The sequence below is a fragment of the Microtus pennsylvanicus genome, chromosome 10, assembly GCF_037038515.1.
Source record: "Microtus pennsylvanicus isolate mMicPen1 chromosome 10, mMicPen1.hap1, whole genome shotgun sequence".
Classification (NCBI taxonomy): domain Eukaryota; kingdom Metazoa; phylum Chordata; class Mammalia; order Rodentia; family Cricetidae; genus Microtus; species Microtus pennsylvanicus.
In genome coordinates this window covers 14,831,842-14,854,340 of record NC_134588.1, presented here as the reverse complement: position 1 = coordinate 14,854,340, position 22,499 = coordinate 14,831,842, and the positions used below count along the sequence as shown (strand labels likewise).

The 22,499-nt window shown below is 36.8% G+C and overlaps 1 protein-coding gene across 6 annotated transcripts in view; it reads left to right on the top strand.

Moving 5' to 3' along the window:
- Positions 1-22,499, top strand: part of Ptpn4 (protein tyrosine phosphatase non-receptor type 4) — a 194,103-nt gene that overhangs the window by 31,096 nt on the left and 140,508 nt on the right. For all 6 annotated transcript variants that reach the window (XM_075987730.1, XM_075987726.1, XM_075987728.1 and 3 more), the window contains exon 2: positions 13,263-13,417. In XM_075987730.1, the coding sequence (XP_075843845.1) occupies positions 13,280-13,417 (138 nt within the window). In that variant the 5' untranslated portion in view covers positions 13,263-13,279. The remainder of the gene's footprint in view (positions 1-13,262; positions 13,418-22,499) is intronic.

The following is a 22,499-nucleotide window of genomic DNA, read 5'->3' as shown; positions in this document are numbered from 1 at the left end:
ACATGCAAACATCAGTTTGACCAGCACCATTTGAAAATGCTTTCTGTTTTCCAGTGTGTGATTCTGGCTTCTTTATATTAAAAAATAAATCAGGTATTCATAGGCTTGTGGATTTAAGTCTGGGTCTTCAGTTCGATTCCCATTGATCGGCATGTCTGTTTTTGTGCCAATACCATACTGTTTTTTATTAAGTACAGATAGCTTTGTAGTACTATTTGAAATCAGGGACAGTGATACCTCCTGCAGTTCTTTTATTATTCAGGTTTGTTTTAGCTGTCCTGGGTTTATTGTGTTTCTATATGAATTTAAAATTGTCCTTTCAAAATCTGTGAAGTATTGTGTTGGGATTTTAATAGTACATTGAACTCGTAGATTGCTTTTGGTAGGATGGCCGTTTTTATTAATCACACTGATCCATGTGTGGGATTTTTCCATCTTCTGATATTTTCAGTTTCTTTCTTCAATGTCTTGAAGTTTTTATTCCAGGTCTTTCACTTGCTTGCTTAGTTACCCCAACTTATATTATATATTATAATATTTGAGGCTATTGTGAAAGATGTTTCCCTGATTACTTTCTCAGACTGTTACTTATATACAGGTGGGCTATAATTTTTGTGAATTAATTTGTATCCAGCTACTTTGCTAAAAAATGTTCACTTTTCTAGTGGAACTTTTTGGGTCACTTATGTATACTGTTATATCAACTGGAAATAAAGATACTTAGATTTTTTTTCCTTTCCAATTTATATCCCTGTGATCTTCAGTTATCTTATTGCTCTAGCTAAGACTTCAGAAAATACTATAATCAATAGTTATAGAGAGAGTGGACAGCCTTACCCTGTTCCTGATTTTAGTAAAATTACTTTAAATTTCTTTCCATTTCAATTGGTGTTGGCTATGGGCTTGCTGTAAACTGCCTTCATTATGTTGAAGCATGTCCCTTGTATCCCTAATCTTTCCAGGACTTTTATCATAAAGGGATGTTAGATTTAGTCAAAAGGCCTTTTCAACTTCTAATGAGATGATCATGTGTTTTTTTTTGGTCTTTCAGTTTGTTTCTGTAGTGGAGTATATTTATCAATTTATGTATGTTGAACAATTCCTGAGTCTCTAGGATGAGGATCATGGTGGATGATCTTTTTGATGTGCTTTTGGATTTGCTTTGCAAGTATTTTATTGAGTATTTTTGCATCTATGCTCATAGGGACACTGTTCTGTAATTCTTTTTGTTGGGTCTTTATGTGGTTTTGTTATCAAGGTAACTGTGGTCTCATAAAATGAACTGGGCAATGTTTGTTCTGTTTCTATTTTGTGGAATAATTTGAGGAGTATTGGTATTAATGCTTCTTTGAAAGTCTGGTAGAATCCCATGCTAAAACCATCTGTCTCTGGTTTTTTTTGTGTGTGTGTGTGTGGCGGGGGGTAGTTTGTTTTGTTTCTGGTTGGGAAACTGTTAATAGCTGCTTCTATATCATTAGAGATTATATGTTTAATTGCTTATGTGATCTTGTTTAGTGCATGGTATATGAAAATTATCCCTTTCTTTTAGATTTTCTAGTTTGATGGAGTACAGGTTTAAAGTATGTCCTTATAATTCTCAGGATTTCCTTTGTGTCTGTCGTTATGTCCTCCATTCTATTTCTAATGTTGTGAATTTGGATCTTCTCTATCTGCCTTTGTTTAATTTAGATAAAGGTTTGTCAACCTTACTGATTTTCTTAAAGTACCTATTCTTTGTTTCATTGATTCTTTCTAATTTTTTAGTTGTTGTGTTTTCATTTATTCAGTCTTCAGTTTATTTCCTTCCGTCTTTTCTTTGGGTTGTGATTTCTTCTTTTTGTTCTAGTATTTTCAGGTATATTGTTAAGTATGAGATTTTGCCAGTTTTTTTGCCAGTTTTTTTTTTAATGTAGGCACTTAGTGCTGTGAATTTGCCCCTTGTGTCCCATAAGTTTGAGTATACTGTGTATTCATAGTCATTAAATTCTATAAAGTTTTTAATTATTTAAGTAATTTCTCTCTTGACTCATTTTTTATTCAGTAATGATTTTTTTCAATTTCCTTGAGTTTGTAAGCTTTCTGTTGTTTCTGTTGCTATCCAGCTTTAATCTGTGGTGGTCCGATAGGATTCAGGAGGTCATTTCAGTTTTCTTATGTGTTTTCAGACTTGCTTTGTATCCAAGCATGTGGTCAGTTTTGGAGGAAGTACCCTGAGGTTCTGAGAAGAAGGTATAGTTTTTTGAGTATGGGTGAAATGGTCTGTAAATATCTCTTAGGCTTATTTGGTTTATATGTCAGCTCCAGCATTTCTCTGTGTAGTTTTTGTCTGGGTGACTGGTCTATTGGTGAGAGTTGGGTATTGAAATTTCCCATTAGCACTGTGTAAGAATCAATATCTTATTTAAGCTGTACTAGATTTTGTTTTTATTTTTATTTTTATGTTTGACCTTGTGTTTGACACCTAAATCTTAAGAATTTCAAGTCCTCTTAAAGTTTTTTTCCCCTTTGAGTATGTAATGCTCTTCCCTATCTTTTCTGATTAGTTTGATTTGTAATCTGATTTGTCAGATATTAAAATGGCTACACCAGCTTGATTCTTAGGTTCCTTTGCTTGGAATACCTTTTTCTATCTTTTTATCCTGAGGTGATGTCTATCCTTGATTTCTTAATGTGTTTCTTGGGTACAGCAGAAGAATGGATCCTGTTTTTGCATTTCTTCTGTTAGTTTGTATCTTTTTTTAAATAGTGTTCTGCCTACATGTATGTCTGTAGGCCAGAAGAGGGCATGCAGATAGTTGTTGCTGGGGCTTGAACTCAGGACCTTTGGAAGGGCAGGTAGTACTCTTAACCACTGAGCCATCTCTACAGCTCTCTAGTCTGTGTCTTTTTATTGGAGAGTTGTGACCATTGATGCTGAGAATATCAATGAGCAGCGTTTGTTGATTCTTGTTATTTTGGTATGGGTGTGCATGTGTGTATGTGTGTGTTTTGTGTGTTCGTGCTTTTGATTTGCTGGATGGAATTATTCCCTGTGTTTTCTTGAGTGTAGTTAATCTCTTTAGAGTTTCCTATCTAGTACCTTTTGTAGGGCTAGGTTTATAGATAGATATCACTTAAATTTGGTTTTATCATGGCATGTCTTATTTTCTCCATCTACTGTAATTGAAAGTTTTGCTAGGTATAATAATCTGGGCTGGCACCTGTGGTTTCTTAGAGACTGTAGCAATCTGTGCAGTACTTCTAGCCTTTTGAGTCTCTTTTGAGAAGTTAGGTGTAGATCTTATAGGGGAGTGAGAGAGGTTAGGAGGGGAAGATCTGAGTGATCCACAGGGAGGTGGGGGATTACAGCAGATATTCTGCAGAGTTTCTGTTGAGATTAGGGAACTGGATTTGGAGGACCGGAGGGAGAGGTGAAGCTCTGCAGTCAGACTATTTGCTTCTCTGGCCAGAGTCGCTTTTCACTCAAAAGGACCTACATTATTGGGACAAGGAAATTGGGTAGAAATCCCATTAAAATGCTACAGTGTTTCTTCTTAGTGAGATTCAGTTGTTTATTTTAAAATAAAGCTCTTCAGGGTGTAACAAGCAACCTTTTTGTTAATTTCCATACCTTTGAAAATGTTTATTTTGATATTTTACCATGCTCTTTTACTTTAGTGGAGAACTGGATTTTCAGCAGATTTCCTCCATCTTTTCTTATTCTTTGTATATAAAGTTGGATGCACTAAACATGAGAGTTGCCTTTCAGATTACTACTTTTTGTATTTAAAATTTGGAAATTTTAAAGATTAGAATTCAACAAATGGTAGCTTAATTACTTTCAAGTTTTTTCCCTGTTCTAGTTATACTTATGCAGTAACAGTTATTCTTATCATTTTTTGCCCTTATTTATACTAGGCTATTTAATTGTGTATGTGGAAAAAGTCCGTGGTGTCTCAAGTTCTTTATATAAGATAATGTAATATTTGCATAAAACCTGCCCATGTCTCTTTGTATACTTTAAGTCTTCTGTATATTATTTATACCTAATACAATGTTTTTAAAGATTTATTTTTAAATTATATCTACTTGTGTCTCTGTGTGAGTTTTGCAGTTTAGATTTTACATTTAAATCTGATTCAATCAGTACATTTGAATATAAAACAAAAATAATGATATTATTGGGTATTGGATAGTTTAGTAGGTGAAAGTACATGCTGCTAAGTTTGATCACTCACCAGATTCCACGTGGTGGAAGGAGAACATCTGGTGCTGCAGATTGTTCTCTGACACACACACACACACACACACACACACACACACACACACACACACACACACACTCGATCCCCAAACAAATTGAAGAGGGGGCATTTCAACAATGATAGAGAGTGTGTATATGTATATATATGTACACACACACACACACACACACACACACAAATGAGCCTCAGTCCACATTGCCTCTTATTTTATATTCAAAAGAACTCTGAACCAAATTTAAACATAGGACCCAAACTGTGGATTTTTTTAGAAGAAAACGTTTAGTATTTAAGTTTGAGGAACTAGTCTTAGATGTGATACCAAATACATAGTTCATTAATGTTTCTGTGTGTATTGTGGGGAAAAGTGTGATGGTGCACACCTTCAATACCAGAGCTCTATGGACAGAGGCAGACAGATCTCTGAGATTAATGCTGTCTTGGTCTACATAGAGAGTTCTAGGCCAACTAGGATTACAACAGTGAGAACCTGTCTCACAAGAAGGAAAAGAAAAAAAAAAACAAATTTCTGGCATGTTACTTTCTGACATTCCAGGACAATAAATCAATATTCCCAGGTATTCCAAGAATTTTCAAAATTACATTTTAAACATACTTCCAACAATCTTCAGACTATATGATTTAAATGGCTAAAATTCTTGTTTGAAGAGTAAAATACACTAAATTCAAGAGTACTTACAGACAAGTACCTGCAGAAATATTCAATGGAAAACATAATTTAAGATTCATGTCTTCCAGTAATGCCATAACCCTTCAAATTGGCATGCTTCGTAGGACATCTCACCTCACTGAGCTTGCCTTTTGTAGTTTTTAGCATAATCTGTATATGTTTTGTTATATTTGTACATTTATTTTTTTTGTTTAGCTTTTATACATGGGGTTATATTTGAAACTTCATGTATTCTATGTGTACATCACGTAATCTGCAGATATGGCTAGTTTTATTTCTTTCTTTATACACCCCACCATTCACCACTCACTCTTTCACTGAATTAATTGCTTTGTTCCTGATTTTTGGGTGAAAATGTTTAGACTGTAACTATTAAATTAATTAGGATGGGTAGCCATATAGACTGCGTTTCTAGATACCCTTAATCATGTTGAGGAAGGACCCTTTACTTTGTTTTTTTGTTTTGTTTTGAGAATTTTTATCATAAAAATGTAGTACATTTCAATCAGTGCTTTTCTGCATTGTTTGAAAAGCTTATGTGATTTTTTCTTCCTTACTCAGTTAATATGGTAATATGACATTGATCAGTTGTTATTATAAGCCTATCTGCACTTTAGGAATGAAACGCTTCTTGTTCAGTTCTTTCAAGAATTGATGAATTCTTCTGTATGCCTTTCGTGTTTTGAGTAGAATGCTCATAAAATATGTGTTGCCCTCTGTGCTTCTTGTGAGATTGTGTAGAGACAGTGCTAGTTGTCCCTTAAATAGTAGCCTCTTAAAAAGGCCATAGGGCACAGTCTCATTCTGAGATTCTTGGAAGCAGGATCATCATTTCGTACTGAGTTAGAGGTTGGTGTTTGCATTCTGGATGTTAACACTTTCCAAAGCTGAGCTCTGAATGATATTTTCCTCAGGGTATTAAAAGACAACAACAGAGATTCTCTATGACCAGGACAGCTGTAGTGATTTGTACAGTTGCTTTAAGAACAGTTCAGAGAGGACTGAAGGAGTGAAATCAGTTCTAGTTTCCCACAGTCACCCGCCCGACCTCTGCTGGACCCAACAGGCATGGAAGGTCCACAGAACATTTGACCTCTGCCAGAGCCAACAGGCAAGGAAGACATCCCCCCAACCCCACCTCACCCCTGCCCAATCTCTGCGGGAGCCAGCACGAGCAGACCTGACTTCCCAGGTCACCAGGTGTGACCTGAACTCTGGCCCCGAATTCACTATGAGGAGCAACCATCTGAGACTTGGATCCACTCGCATCTGGAGGAGTAACCACTGGAGACACAGACCCAACTACACCAATTGTAGGAAAAGATGTGTAGACAACAAGGTAAAAACACATTCAACCATACAAAGAGTACCACCAAAAACTAGTGGCTCTACAATAGCAAGTCTTCAACACCCCAACACAGGTGAAGCAGAAGAAAATGACCTAAAAAATAACTTTAGGAAAATGTTTGAGGCCCTTAAAGAGGAAATGAAAAATTCCCTAATAGAAGTGGAGGAAAAAAACAAAAACCAAGAAAAAGCAATCAGACAGGTGAAAGAAACGATTCAAGACTTGAAACCCGAAAGAGACAACAAAGAAAATAGAATAAAGAAAAAAAAACAATAAAGAGGAACTTCTGGAAGGAAAATAAGAGTAAATGATCAGGAGCCACAAATACAGTCATAAACAACAGAATACATGAAATGGAAGTCTCAGGCATTGAAGATACGATAGAGGAAATAGATTTATCTGTCAAAGAAAATGTTAAGTCTAACAAAAGCTTAACAGAAACTATCCACAAATATGGAACACCATAAAAAGACCTAAGAATAATAGGAATAGAAGAAGTCCAGTTCAAAGGCACAGAAAATATATTCAACAAAATCATAGAAGAAAACTTTCCCCACCTAAAGAAGGATATAAAGGTACAAGAAGCTTACAGAACACCAAATAGACTGGACCAAAAAGAGTCCCCTTGCCACATAATAATCAAAACACTAAACATACAGAGTAAAGAAATAATATTAAGAGCTACAAAGGAAAAAAGGCCAAGTAACAAATAAAGGCAGACCTATTAGAATTACACTCTACTTCTCAATGAAAGCCAGAAGATCCAGGTCATGCATTATGCAGAAATTAAGAGACCATGGATGCCAGCCCAGACAACTATACCCAGCAAAATGTTTCAATCACCGTAGACAGAGAAAACAATATGTTCCATGATAGAACCAGATTTAACCAATACCTAGTCACAAATCCAGCCCTACATTACAAGGAAAGTACTAGAAGGAAAGCTCCAACCTAATGAACCAACTACATCCATAAAAACACAGATGATACATGATCTCACAGCAGCAAATTCCAAAGAAGGGAAAAGCACACATAATAACATCACCACCAACCAAAACTAAAGTGACATGAACTAGCAGTTACTGGTCATTAATATCCCTTAATATAAATGGACTCAACTCACCTATAAAAAGACACAGGCTAACAGATTGGATACAAAAACAGAATCCTTTTGCTGCATACAAGAAACACACCTCAACCTCAAAGACAGACATCACCTCAGAGAAAGGGTTGGAAAAAATTTTTTTTCAACCAAATGGACCCAAGAAACAGCATCCTATGGAACCTTCTCAAAAATTGACCACATACTCGGTAACAGAGCAAACGTCAACAGATATAAAACAAATTGGAATAACCCCATAAATCTTATCGGATCACCATGGCTTAAAGTTAGAGTTCAACACCAACACTAATTTCAGAAAACTCACAAACTCACGGAAATTAAACACTGCTCACTTAAACCACCAGAGGGTCAACGAAGAAATAAAGACTTCTGAAAATTCAACTGCAGTGACTGCACAATATACCCAAATTTATGGGATACAATGAAAGCAGTGTTAACAGGAAAGTTCATAGCTCTAAATGCCTACATAAAGAAGCTGGAAAAACATCCCACACTAGCAAGTTAGCAAAACACCTGAAAGCTCTAGAATTAAAAGAAGCTAACTCACCCAGGAGGACTAGACAACATGAAATAATCAAATTGAGGCTGAAATCAACAGCATAGAAACAAAGCAATACAAAGAATCAATCAGACAAAGAGTTGGTTCTTCAAGAAAATCAACAAAATAGATAAACTCTTATCCAAACTAACCAAAAGGCAGAGAGAGAATATTCAAATTAACAAAATCAGAAATGAAAAAGTGGATATAACAACAGACATGAAGGAAATCCAGAGATTCATTAGGTCATATTATGAAAACCTGTACTCCACAGAATTGGAAAACTTAAAGGAAATGGTCAATTTTCTAGATAATAACCATTTACCAAAATTAAATCAAGACCAGATAGGCAAATTAAATAGACTTATAAACCGCTAAGGAAGTAGAAGCAATCATCGAAAGTCTTTCAACCAAAAATAAGTAAATAAAAAACAAAAAACAAGCAACAACAATCAGATGGTTTTAGTAAAGAATTCTAAAAGATTTTAAAAGAAAAACTAATACGAATAATCCTTAAATTGTTTCACACAATAGAAACAAAAGGAATATTGTCAAATTCCTTCTATGAGGCTACAGTTACCCTGATATCCAGACAACACAAAGACACTACTAAGAAAGACCAATTTCACTCATAAACATTGATGCAGAAATATTCAATAAAATACTGGCAAACCAATTTCAGGAACACATAAAAAAAAATCATCCACCATGACTAAGTAGGCTTCATCCCTGAGATGCAGGGATGGTTCAGCATAGGAAAATCAGTCAAAGTAATCCACCATGTAAACAAACTGAAAAAAAAAAAAAACAAACCACATGATCGTTTCATTAGATGCTGAAAAAGCCTTTGACAAAATACAACATCCCTTCATGATAAAAGTCTTGGAGAGAGCAGGAATACAAGGAACATACCTAAACATAATAAAGGCAATATACAGCGAGCCAACAGTCAACATCAAACTAAATGGAGAGAAACTCCCAGCGATCCTACTGAAATCAGGAACAAGACAAGGTTGTCTACTCTCTCCATATCCAATATAGTACTTGAAGTTGTAGCTAGAGCAATAAGACGTCAAAAGGAGATCAAGGGGATACAAATCGGAAAAGAAGAAGTCAAACTCTCATTATTTGCTGATGATATGATAGTCTATATAAATGACTACAAAATTTCTGCCACGGAACTCGTACAACTCATAAACACCTTCAGTAATGTGGCAGGATATAAGATTAACTCAAAAAGATCAGTAGCCCTCATTTATATAGCTGATAAATGGGCTGAGAACGAAATCAGATAATATAAAATATTATATTCACAAGAGCCACAGATAATTTATATCTTGGAAGTAACGCTAATCAAAAAGTAAAAGACCTGTATAACAAGAACTTTAAATCTTTGAAGAATGAAATTGAAGAAGACACCAGAAAATGGAAAGATTTCCCATGCTTGTGGGTAGGTAGAATTAGCTTAGTAAAAGTAGAGGCAAGTGGATCTCTGTGAGTTTGAGGCCAACCTGGTCTACATGAGCTAGTTCCAGGAAAGACTCCAAAGCTACAGAGAAACCCTGTCTCGAAAAACCAAAAAGGGGGGGGGGGGCAATTTTACCAAAAGCAATCTTCAGATTCATTGCAATGCCCATCAAAATTCTTCACAGACCTCAAAAAAAAATACTCAACTTCATATAAAAAAAAAATCCCAGGATAACCTAAACAATAAAGGAACTTCTGAAGGCATCACAATCCTTGACTTCAAACTCTAGTATGGAACTACAGTAATGAAAACAGCCTGGTATTGGCATAAAAACAGACAGGAGGACCAATGGAACCGAATTAAAGACCCTGATATCAATCCACACACCTATGTACATCTGATTTTTGACAAAGAGGCAAAAAATATAAAATGGAAAAAAGAAAGGGTATTCAACAAATTGTGCTGACTTAACTGGATATCAAATGTAGAAGAATGAAAGTAGATCCATATTTATCGCTAGGTATAAAACTCAAGTCTGAATGAATCAATGACGTCAGCATAAAACCGACTACACTGAACCTCAAAGAATATAAAGTGGGAAGTACACTTGAATGCATTTGCACAGGAGACCACTTCCTAAATATAACCCCAGTAACATTTGACACTGAGAACAACAATTAATAAACGGGACCTCCTGAAACTGAGAAGCTCCTATTAAAGCAAAGACCACGGTCAACAAGAGAAAACGGTAGCCTACAGAATGGGAAAAGTCCTTCACCAACCCCGTATCAGATAAAGGACTGATCTCCAAAATATAAAAAGAACTCAAGAAACTTGACATCAAAAGAACAAATAATCCAATAAAAAAATGGGGTACAGACTTAAACAGAGAACTTTCAACAAATGGATGAAAGACACTTAAGGAAATGCTCAATGTCCTTAGCCATCAGAGAAATGCAAATCAAAACAACTCTGAGATTCCATCTTACATTAGCCAGAATGGCTAAGATCAAAACTACTGACGATAGCTTATGCTGAAGAGGATGTGGGATAAATACAACGTTTTTCCATTTCTGGTGGGAGTCTAAGCTGGTGCAGCCACTTTTTAAGTCAGTATGGCAGTTTCTCAGAAAATTAGAAAACAACCTTCCTCAAGACCCAGCCATACCACTGTTGGGTATATAGCCAAAGGATGCTCAATCATACCGTAACAAGGACATGTGCTCAACTATGTTCATAGCAGCCTTGTTCGTCATAGCCAGAACCTGGAAACAACCTAAATGCCCCTTACCTGAAGAATGGATCAAAAAAATAATATGGTACATTTACACAATGGAATACTACAGAGATGGGGGGAGGGATGACATCTTGGAATTTGCATGCAAATAGATGGATCTAGGAAAAACTATATTGAGTAAGGTAACCCAAACCCAAATGACAAATATAGCATATACTCACTCATAAGTACCTTCTATACATAAAGCAAAGAAAAAAAAACCCAACCTACTGTCCACAACACCAGACAACCTATACAACTAAGAGAACACTAAGAGAGACATACACGGATCTACAAAGAAAAGAGAAAAAAGCCAAGATCTCCTGAGTAAATTGGGAGTGTGGGGGTCACTGGAGAGGGTAGATAGGAATGGGGAGGGTGGGGAGCCGAGAAAAACAAAACAAAAAAAGACTAGAGGGCATCTTTGAATAAGAATTTAAAAATAGCTGCAGCACACCGGGCGGTGGTGGCGCACGCCTTTAATCCCAGCACTCGGGAGGCAGAGACAGGCAGATCTCTGTGAGTTTGAGACCAGCCTGGTCTACAAGAGCTAGTTCCAGGACAGGAACCAAAGCTACAGAGAAACCCTGTCTCGAAAAAAAAAATAGCTTTAGCGCTATTTCAATGGTCCCTTATTGATTAATTAAACTCTGATATTTTATACCTTTTGAAGACTAGAACCACTATATATGTCAAATTATTGCACTTACGTGTAAATTGTTTTCAGTATTATTTTAATGTCTACAAGGTTCAGGTTAGTGGCCTCCATTTTATTTCTCTCTCTCTCTCTCTCTCTCTCTCTCTCTCTCTCTCTCTCTCTCTCTCTCTCTCTCTCGTTAATCTTGGTTCATTGATCTTTTAAAAGAATCTACTTTGGGTCCTGTTGATTTTATTTTGGATGGCTGTACAGGAGTCTTTAAAAATTGTTCTCTTTCATTTCATTCCCCTGTTTGCTGTGGTTTCCTTAGGCTTTTCTCTGTCCAAGTTCTTAAGGAGATTAGATTATTGATTTAAGGCATGTCTAATTTTTTTGTTATATACATACAGTTTTATAAATTTCCCTTATTAGTGGTGCTATATTTGTAACCCACAAATTTTGATCTATTGTATTTTCTGTTCTGCTTATTTCTCTGTATCTTTTGGGTTCCCTTAATATTTCTTTGTTAGTCCATGTGTACTTAGAAGTATGCTATTTACTTTCTTTGTGTTTGGAGAATTTTTTTTTTTATTTTTTCGAGACAGGATTTCTCTGTAGCTTTTGGTTCCTGTCCTGGAACTAGCTCTTGTAGACCAGGCTGGCCTCGAACTCACAGAGATCTGCCTGCCTCTGCCTCCCGAGTGCTGGGATTAAAGGCGTGCGCCACCACCGCCCGGCTTGGAGATTTTTCTATTGTTAATTTGTAGTTTAGGTCTCCTGTTTTCAGAGAACATACTTTGTATAATTTCAGATCATTAAGTATATTTTGTTTTGTGTTTCAAAGAGGCAGACAGATATCTGATTGTAAGGCCAGCCTGGTCTACAGAGAGAGTTCCAGAATAGCCATGACTGTATAGAGAAATCTCCATAATAATAACAACAATAACGACAACAGTACTATCATTCCAAATGTCTGTTTTTCCTTGCTCAATTTCCTATATTGGAATGTCTTTAAGGTGGAAATCGTATGGATTTTAAATCTTTTGAGTCATGGAATGCTTTGTTTATGTTTTTTTTCTGTCTAATATGAATGTTAGTTTTTTTTGCGCATAGAACCCAGTGTTCTGAATAAATTTCAGAACTTTGAAAGTACAATTTTATTGTCTTTTAATAGCTGTTATTGACAACAATATGGCGCTTGTTCTTTTATAGGGGATCTATTTTTTTTTCCTTTACTTTTGTAAAAATTGAAAAATCCCAGAGAGTTAGGCACATCTCACATGCCTGCAATTCCAGCAGTTTGTAATGTTGAGGCTGGAGTTCCAGGCCAACCTGGGTATATAGTAAGACCCTGACATCTCCCTTTTCCATTAAAAAAAAAAGTTGGAGTCGTTGGTTGAAATTGAAATAGAACAACCTTCACTATTGTTATTCTATAGTTTTTTTTTAAAATAAAAGAAAAAATAATGACTGGAATGAAACAATCTTCTCCCTTGTTGTCCTTCTATAATATTTTTAGAAAGCACATTAGCTAGTAACATCCCACTTGTTGAGCTCATATTTCTCTACCCTTTAAGTGTATATATTTTGGATTGGAATATGACTTTCTGAAATTTTTACCTATGAAATCTTCTATATATATGTGTGTGTGTGTGTCCTAATTTTCTTAATCTTGATTAAGAAAACAATTTCTAAACTTGTAATTGTTTTCTGTCAATGTTTTAATTTAAAATCCATATTAACTTTATTTTTAAAGCTATACCATATCTTTCACTATTCCTTTTATTTAGTGTTTATTGTCTTTTAAACCTAGATCTTGTATGGACAACTTATAATTGTTTTCTGTGAATGTCTTAAAATGCATATTAACTTTATTTTTTAAGGTATACTGTATCTCTCACAATTTGTTTTATTTATTGATTTTTGTTTTTTAAACCTAGATCTTGTGTGGACAGTAATGACCGCACGTTTCCGATTGCCTTCTGGCAGAACCTACAATGTCCGAGCATCAGAGTTGGCCCGAGACAGACAGCATACAGAGGTGGTTTGCAACATTCTTCTTCTGGATAACACTGTGCAGGCTTTCAGAGTTAACGTGAGTATTTATTTTACTTTATTTTCTCCTCCTTCTTGCCTTACTATCATCATCATCACCACCACTAGCTCTGGATATTTGTCCGAATTTAGATTTATTTGAAAACTAAAACCATTAAGTTATAGTAAGTTTGAACATTTTTATTTAAGAAAATCTTATACAAGTTTATGTCTGGTACACCTGCTCATTCAGACTAGATCTTTCAAAAAGTTCTGCACACTGATTGTTCGAAAACAGCATAGCATCCTAGTTCATGAACAAATCAGTAGTATGTGGGTGATTTTATAATGTGCACGAGGGTACCTGAATATAATTTCTTAAATACCTTCCTAATATGTTTCACTAAAATCTTGTTTGTACTGTCTATGAATACAACTTTTGTTAAACAAGTATAACTAATAAGGCCGATATTACATAAGTATTGTCTGAAAAGCATTTGTCCAACAAGTATTTCTTCTTGTTATTAATATCTAGCTTCAGTTGTTCATTGTTACTTGAGTTTCACCTATGTGGTATGTGCGTATTAGTTTATTAATTTTCATTGTTGCTTGCTAGTCTTTGTATGAGCATACCATAGTGTATTCATTTTCCTATTTCTGTTTAGTTATTCTATTTTTTTCTTTGTGTTCGGATTATTTCCACTATGGGCTCTTAAGTTCTAATTCATGTCTTAGTAATATGTCCAAGGATACATATACCTTTTTTTATTTTAAAAGCTTCAAATCTGTAGTTGGAATGGAATGGAAGAAGAGCGTACTGAATACATAGCTCCCTTTGTCCAGACTGAACTGATGTTAACATTTACTTTCTCTTTTCTTTTTCAACTCCCTGAAAAGTAAGTGGTAGACACACCAATAAGTATTTACATCTTGAGAGTCTTCTAAATTTATGTAGTCCTATTGTGTAATTTAGTGTTCTATATATGATATTATTTAACAAATAGTCCATGTTCCTATCAAAGTCTTGGCAATGACAAGGGATCTGTTTTCTGATGTATTGTGCCTATCTATACTTTGAAATCTATGATTTAAAATATTTATATTTACCAAATAAAAACAGCCTTCATTTTACTTGTGTTCATGTATAATGTGTATGGGAGTTAAGGGGAACATATCTGCCACAGTATGAATGTGGAGGTCAGATTGTTATGATCTGGCCTAGTTTGTCACCTGGGTACACTGTCTTTTTAAGAGAACAGCCCTGCCCTCTTCCAACCCCTCCCCTTTTGCCTAGAGAAGTGCTTATCTTGCCAACCCCAGCCTGTGATCTCTGTCTTTCCATCCCTCTCTGGAAGAGGTAACTTCTGCTGTCTCTTCCTCTCTCCCCCTCCTCTTCTCTCTCTGTTTCTTTCCCCCTCCCTCCGCCCCTTTTAACTGAAGAAACTATATCCAAGGTCACTCTGAATTGCGTGCCTATCTGTCTCTGTCTCTTACCTGCAGCAGCTCCTCCTGGGACCCAGCTGCCCCCTGGGGAATGGTGCCATTTTATCTCAACAGAATACAGAAGACAGTTTTTTTTCTATCACTTTAGCATGGGGGTCAAACCCAGATTATTAGGCTGCAAGGCAAGTGCCTTTGTCCACTGTATCATCTTTTCAGTCCTGTTTACTAGTTTTTTAAGCTTAAATTTTCCGTGTATTACTTAGTATTTAGCAGGATCACTAATTTGCCTTTCAAAAAATCCTAAATTCCATTTCACATTTGAAAACAAGTTTCAAAATAGCAAAAATCTCATTACTTATGAGATTATTTAACCTCATGCTTTCTAAAATGTTAAATTTTAAATTTCTTGTTTTCTACTATTAATAGATGAAGAGTAGGTTTCAAAGCAGAAATAAAAAGTAAAGAGAATTTCCCTTCATAAAAAATTTCTGATTAATATAAATTATGTATCAGACAATTGACAAAAAAATTTTTGCCTGTTATGGACTCATGAAGATTATTTTGGAGGTATAAATTTAATAAGTGTTATTTTAAGTTAACATAAGAATTTTTTTAAATTACAGGGACTATTTACTTAGAACCATACTACAATCGTATTTTCATATTTGTTTATTTATGTTTTGTTGTGGATTGAACATGGAGTTCAAACATTCTGCCAATGGACTCTGTTCCCAGACTGTTTCTATTCTTCATTTGGGGTACACTTTCACAAAGTTGTGCTGGGTTGGCCTTGAACTTGCTTGCTCTGTAGTTCACCCAAGCCTTGAACTTGTCAGCCTTCCTGCCTCTACTTCCTGAGTTGGTAGTTGTCTTAAGATTTTTATTGCTGTGAAGAGACATGACAACTCTTACAACGAAAAAACATTTAATTTGGGTGGCTGGCTTACAGTTCAGAGGTTTTGTCCATTATCATCCTGCGAGGACATGGTGATGTTCAGGCAGACTTGGTGCTGCTGAAGGAGCTGAGAGTCCTACATCTTGATCTCTAAGCAACAGGAAGTGAACTGTTTGTCAAACTGATCATAGCTTAAACAAATAAGACATCAAAGCCCACCTCCACAGTGACACTTCCTCCAACAAGGCCACAACTACTCTGATAAAGTCATACCTCCTCTTAGTGTTACTCCCTACGAGCTTATAAGGGCCAATTATATTCGGACTACTACAATGGTTTTACAGGTCTCTATCACCAGCCTGGTTAGCCATATTTTTTAAAGAGAAACTTGGGAATTTCTTTCTATTAGGTTATTTACAGAGACAGAATTCATCCCTCCACCCTGTGTGCATTTTTACAACACTTAATTTATTAAATATTAAATAGAATTTATTAAGTGATAACTCTTGCTCTTCTTAACTTACTACATGAATTCCCTTAAAAAGGTTTTTTTGGGTGTGAGCATGCAGGAGATCTCAGAAGGCTTTTAGCCTAAAATGGAGTCAGGCTGGTTCATCAGCTTACTTAAGAAAACATTTTTGTTTAGTCTCTCTCAAATTGATTTTTGACAGTGAGTGTCTTCTTTGAGAAATTTATTGAATACAAAACTTTTAAAAGTTTAAAATCAAGCTGGGTGTGGTGGTGAATGCCTTTAATCCCAGTTCTTGTGAGGCAGAGGCAAGGTGAATCTCTGTAAATTCAAGGTCAGCCTGGTGAACAGAGCAAGTTCCAGGACCGCCAAACCCCATCTCAGCCCTCCCCCACAAAAATGTAAAATCAGGCGTTAAAATAGAAATGGTCATTTTACACAGACATTAAGGGCATCATTGAATAAATGGGACCTCCTGAGACTGAGAAGATTCTGTAGAGCAAAGGACACTGTCACTAAGACAGAAAGGCAACCCACCGACTGGGAGAAGATCTTCACCAACCCCGCAACTGACAAAGGTCTGATCTCCAAAATATATAAAGAAATCAAGAAACTAGACCGTAAAAGGCTAATCAGCCCAATTATAAAATGGGGCACTGAGCTGAACAGAGAATGCTCAACAGAAGAAGTTCAAATGGCCAAAAGACACTTAAGGTCATGCTCAACTTCCTTAGTGATCAGGGAAATGCAAATCAAGACAACTTTAAGATACCATCTTACACCTGTCTAAAACACCAATGATAGCCTTTGCTGGAGAGGTTGTGGAGAAAGGGGTACATTCATCCATTGCTGGTAGGAATGCAAACTGGTGCAACCACTTTGGAAAGCAGTGTGGCTGTTTCTCAGGAAATTCAGGATCAACCTACCCCTGGACCCAGCAATACCACTCTTGGGCATATACCCAAGAGATGCCCTATCATACAACAAAAGTATATGCTCAACTATGTTCATAGCAGCATTGTTTGTAATAGCCAGAACCTGGAAACAACCTAGATGCCCTTCAACGGAAGAATGGATGAAGAAAGTATGGAATATATACATATTAGAGTACTATTCAGCAGTAAAAAACAATGACTTCTTGAATTTTGCATGCAAATGGACGGAAATAGAAATCACTATCCTGGGTGAGGTAAGCCAGACCCAAAAAGAGGAACATGGGATGTACTCACTCATAATTGGTTTCTAACCATAAATAAAGGACATTGAGCCTATAATTTGTGATCTTAGAGAAGCTAAATAAGAAGGTGAACCCAAAGACAAACATATAGTCATCCTCCTGGATATTAACCTTCATCAGGCAATGAAAGGAGACAGAGACAGAGTTCCACATTGGAGCACTGGACTACAACCCCAAGGTCCAAATCAGGAACAGAAGGAGACGAAGCACGAGCAAGGAACTCAGGACTGCGAAGGGTGCATCCACACACTGAGACAATGGGGATGTTCTTTCGGGAACTCACCAAGGCCAGCTGGACTGGGTCTGAAAAAGCCTGGGATAAAACCGGACTAGCAGACAATGAGGACTGCTGAGAAATCAAGAACAATGGCACTGGGTTTTGATCCTACTGCACGTACTGGCTTTGTGGGAGCCTAGGCTGTTTGGATGTTCACTTTACTAGACCTGGAAGGAGGTGGGAGGTCCTTGGACTTCCCACAGGGCAGGGAACCTGGTCTGCTCTTCCAGGCTGATGAGAGAGGGGGGAGTTGATTGGGGGATGGGGAGGGATATGGGAGGCAGTGGCAGGGAAGAGACAGAAATCTTTAATAAATAAATAAAAAAATAAATAAATTAAAAGAAATGGTGATTTTAGTGTAAAAACACGTGATAAATGGGTGAATTTTGGAATTGACATGATATAACTTAGAGTTACATGATATATTGGTGAGTTTTGGAATATATGAGAAATTGAACTTTTTTTCCTTCTTTTCTTTTTTTTTCCCCTTTCTCCCTCCCTCCCTCCCTTTCTCCCCCCTTCCCTCCCTCTCTCCTTCCCTCCCTTTCTCCGTCCTTCCGTCCTTTCTCTCTCTCTCTCTCTCTCTCTCTCTCTCTCTCTCTCTCTCTCTCTCTCTCTCTCTCTCTCTCTTTTCTCTCTTCCTTCCCCTTCCCTTCCCGTTCCTCTCCCCTTTCTCCTTCTCCTTCTCCTTCTCCTTCTCCTTCTCCTTCTCCTTCTCCTTCCCTTCCCTTCCCTTCCCTTCTTTTTCTCCTCCTTTTTCAGACAGTCCTGTTATGTAGTGCTAGTTGGTTTGGTACTGACTATATAGCTCCGAATGGTCTTGAAGTAATTATAGTCCTTCCTCCTTCAAGGCTCCTTTATGCTGTGAATATAGGAGCACACCTTAACTTGTATTTGTGTGTGTATGTGTGTGTGTGTGTGTGTGTGTGTGTGTGTGTGATGGGGGCTGTATGGGTGATTGTGCTTGCCTATGCATGTGCATATAGAGGCCAGTGTTCAACTTTGTATATTTTTTATCTGTAGTTCTCTATTATATTTTATTTACTTTTGAAATAAAGTCTTTCACTGGATCTAGAACTTGCTATTTCAGTCTAACCTGGCTGACACCAAGCCTCTGGCATCTGCTTACCTCCTTTCCCTACTCCAGTATGAGGATTACAGGGGCATGCCATAATACCAATCCTTGATGTGGTGGCTAGGGATTCAGACTCAGGTTCTTATGCTTGTGTAGCAAGTACTTTACTCTCTGATCATCTTCCCGGCCCCATCTATCTATCTATCTGTCTGTCTGTCTGTCTGTCTGTCTGTCTGTCTGTCTGTCTGTCTATCTATCTATCTATCTATCTATCTATCTATCTATCTATCTATCTATCTTTTATTTATTTTTATGTGATAATGTAAGCTTCTTTGAGACTACACCACAATCCTCAGTCATGCCCATCTACTTTCTTTGGGTCTATTCCAACTTTATTCTTACTCTGAGCATAGGCTGTTTGGGTTCTCAACTTGTGCCTCAGATTTACATCAAAATCTCTTGCCTCTGATTGAATCTGTAGTCCTCTGTCTTCTGAGAATCGTGCAGCCTCCAAATCTCTTCTCCTAGAACACAGATGAGGACACTGCAGAATTGTTAAGTAGATATTTGTGGCTTTTTCTTCTTTGACTCTTTCTTGTCTAATAACCTACACAATTCAACTACTTTAATAGCACCAATTATACTTTTCATATTATCATCCTAGCCAAGAGTGCTTGTTACTCTCTTTTTGGTCAGTATTTTCTTATACCATTGTTTAGAAAATACCCATGAGAACAAAGTCAATGTAGAACTTGGTTCATCTGTTTCTTTTTTCTCCAAGGATCATAGGTTGTCTGTTGTGTCTTTAAAAAAAAATAAACCACAAACACACAGAGACATATTACATGCCCCAAACATATATCTAGCTTTTGTAGGTATTTGTGGCAGGACAATATTTCAATACCAGCTATTCTGTCTAGCCAAAAATCAAAGTCTTGATTGTTTTAAAATATAAGATTATGTCACTTTATGATAATGAATTTTTACTTGAAACATTTAATATATTCATGTGTTCACAGATACCGTCTTCATTTGATCAAGATAGATAATTGAGTGAAGTAACTTCTGTCTCACTGATATATACACATATCTTGTAAAATCAAAATGGTCTGAAATACACTGATCAAGGGAGTGAAATGATACTTGATTTTCAAAGATGGAACCCTGAGCATCTGGACCATTGATGAATTCGGTATTTTTGATTTCGACTTACAGCAGTCATTTACAGGATTTCAGATACAACTTAACCTTAGTTGATCTAGGTTTAGCTTTTGTTAGAAAAACATCTTTCCGTGGCAGATCAGTTGGTAACACTGAATTAGTTAACATTTTTTGTGTTGTTTTGTTTATGAAGCCACCATCTTAAAACATTTCATAAGTATTTTATCCTATATTCTTTGTTTCTCTACTATAGTCACATTTTGTTTGAAAAACTTGATTGTTTAAGTGCAGTACCTTGTGACTTACTCTGTAGTCTTTGTGTCTATGAGTGGGTATGCATATATATGCATGTGTGGGTACATTTGTGTATATATGCATGTGGAGGCAAGAGATCATTCTTCAGTCCACCATGTTTAATACAGAATTTGTCACCGGGACCTGGTTATAACTCTGAACTTTGAGTGTCAGCGGTGCTCATTTCTTAGGATTCACAGCTCTGATCTCTTAGGTAATGGCAGCTCTCAGCAGGTAGTGTTAAACAGCTTTCCCAGCTTCTTTTGGCAAATCTTGCAGCTTTTCTAGCAACTCTTTGCTCTGAGCAGCTCAATGCAGCACTTCAGCTGCCCTCTGGCTGCTAGGCATTTTCTGTAATAGCAGCCCTGGTGTTAGCTGCCCATTTTTTTTTATTTATTTAAACTTTTTTTAATTGATTTTTATTGAACTTTACATTTTTCTCTGCTTTCCTCCCTGCCTCTCCTCTCCCCCCTCAATCCTCTCCCAAGGTCCCCATGCTCCCAATTTACTCAGGAGATCTTGTCTTTTTCTACTTCCTATGTAGATTAGATCTATGTAAGTCTTAGTGTCCTCATTGTTGTTTAAGTTCTCTGTGATTATGGCTTGTAGGCTAGTTGTCTTTGCTTTATGTTTAAAAACCACCTATGAGTGAGTACATGTGATAATTGTCTTTCTGGGTTTTGGTTACCTCACTCAAAATAATGTTTTCTAGCTCCATCTATTTTCCTGCAAAATTCAAGATGTCATTATTTTTTTCTGCTTTGTAGTAAGTACTCCATTGTGTAAATGTACCACATTTTCCTTATCCATCCTTCAGTTGAGGGGCATTTAGGTTGTTTCCAGGTTCTGGCTATGACAAACAATGCTGCTATGAACATAGTTGAGCACATGTCCTTGTGGCCCGATTGAGCATCCTTTGGATATATACCAAAAAGTGGTATTACTGGGTCTTGAGGAAGGTTATTTCCCAATTTTCTGAGAAATCGCCACACTGATGTACCAGCTTGCATTCCCACCGGCAATGCAGAAGTGTTCCATTTTCCCCACAACCTCTCCAGCATAAGTTGTCATCAGTGTTTTTGATTTTGACCATTCTTACAAGTATAAGATGGAATCTCAGAGCTGTTTTGATTTGCATTTCTCTGATGACTAAGGATATTGAGCATTTCCTTAAGTGTCTTTCAGCCATTTTAAATTTCTCTGTTGAGAGTTCTCTGTTTAGGTCTATACTTCTTTTTTTTTTTTATTGGATTATGTGTTCTTTGGGTGACCAATTTCTTGAGTTCTTTGTATATTTTGGAGATCAGTCCTCTGTCTGATGTGGGGTTAGCGAAGATCTTTTCCCATTCTGTAGGCTGTTGTTTTGTCTTGTGGACTGTGTCCTTTGCTTTACAGAAGCTTCTCAGTTTCAGGAGGTCCCATTTATTAATTGTTTCTCTCAGTGTCTGTGCTGCTGGGGTTATATTTAGGAAGTGGTTCCCTGTGCCAATGCATTCAACTGTATTTCCCACTTTCTGTTCTATGAGGTTCAGTTGGTTGGCTTTGTGTTGTGGTCTTTGATCCATTTGGACTTGAGTTTGTGCATGGTGATAGATATGGGTCTATTTTCATTCTTCTACATGTTGAAATCCTGCTGTGCCAGCACCACTTGTTAAATACGCTTTCTTTTTTCCATTTGATATTTTTTGCTTCTTTGTCAAAAATCAGGTGTTCGAAGATTGATATCTGGGTCTTCTGTTCAGTTCCATTGGTCCTCCTGTCTGTTCTTATGCCAATATTAGGCTGTTTTCAGTACTGCAGCTCTGTAGTAGAGTTTGAAGTCAGGGATTGTGATGTCTCCGGAAGTTCTTTTATTGTATAGGATTGTTTTGGCTGTCCTGGGTTTTTTGCTTTTCCATATGAAGTTGAGTATTGTTCTTTTGAGGTCGATGAAGAATTTTGCTGGGATTTTGATGGGCATTGCATTGAATCTGTGTTAGTTGCTCTTACTGCAGCCAATTTAGTGTTTTCTGCCTGCAGTAGAAAACATAAGTATAAATTCATCTGAGTGAGGCTTTATCAGGGCCTATGCTAAAGTGCAGTTGGCAATGCTAGGATGGAGGTCTCCATATGACCCAATGAGAATAAGAGGTAGGCTGCATATATAGGAAAGGGGGGAACAGGCCCACAATTTTGCATTCCTCTTTCTGCTATCTGCAGTTTCTACACTGTCATGCAGCTTGCAGGTGTACTGTTGCTAGTTGCCATGGGTTGGAGAGATTCTCCTTCTGACCAGAGTGGGAATATCTGAAG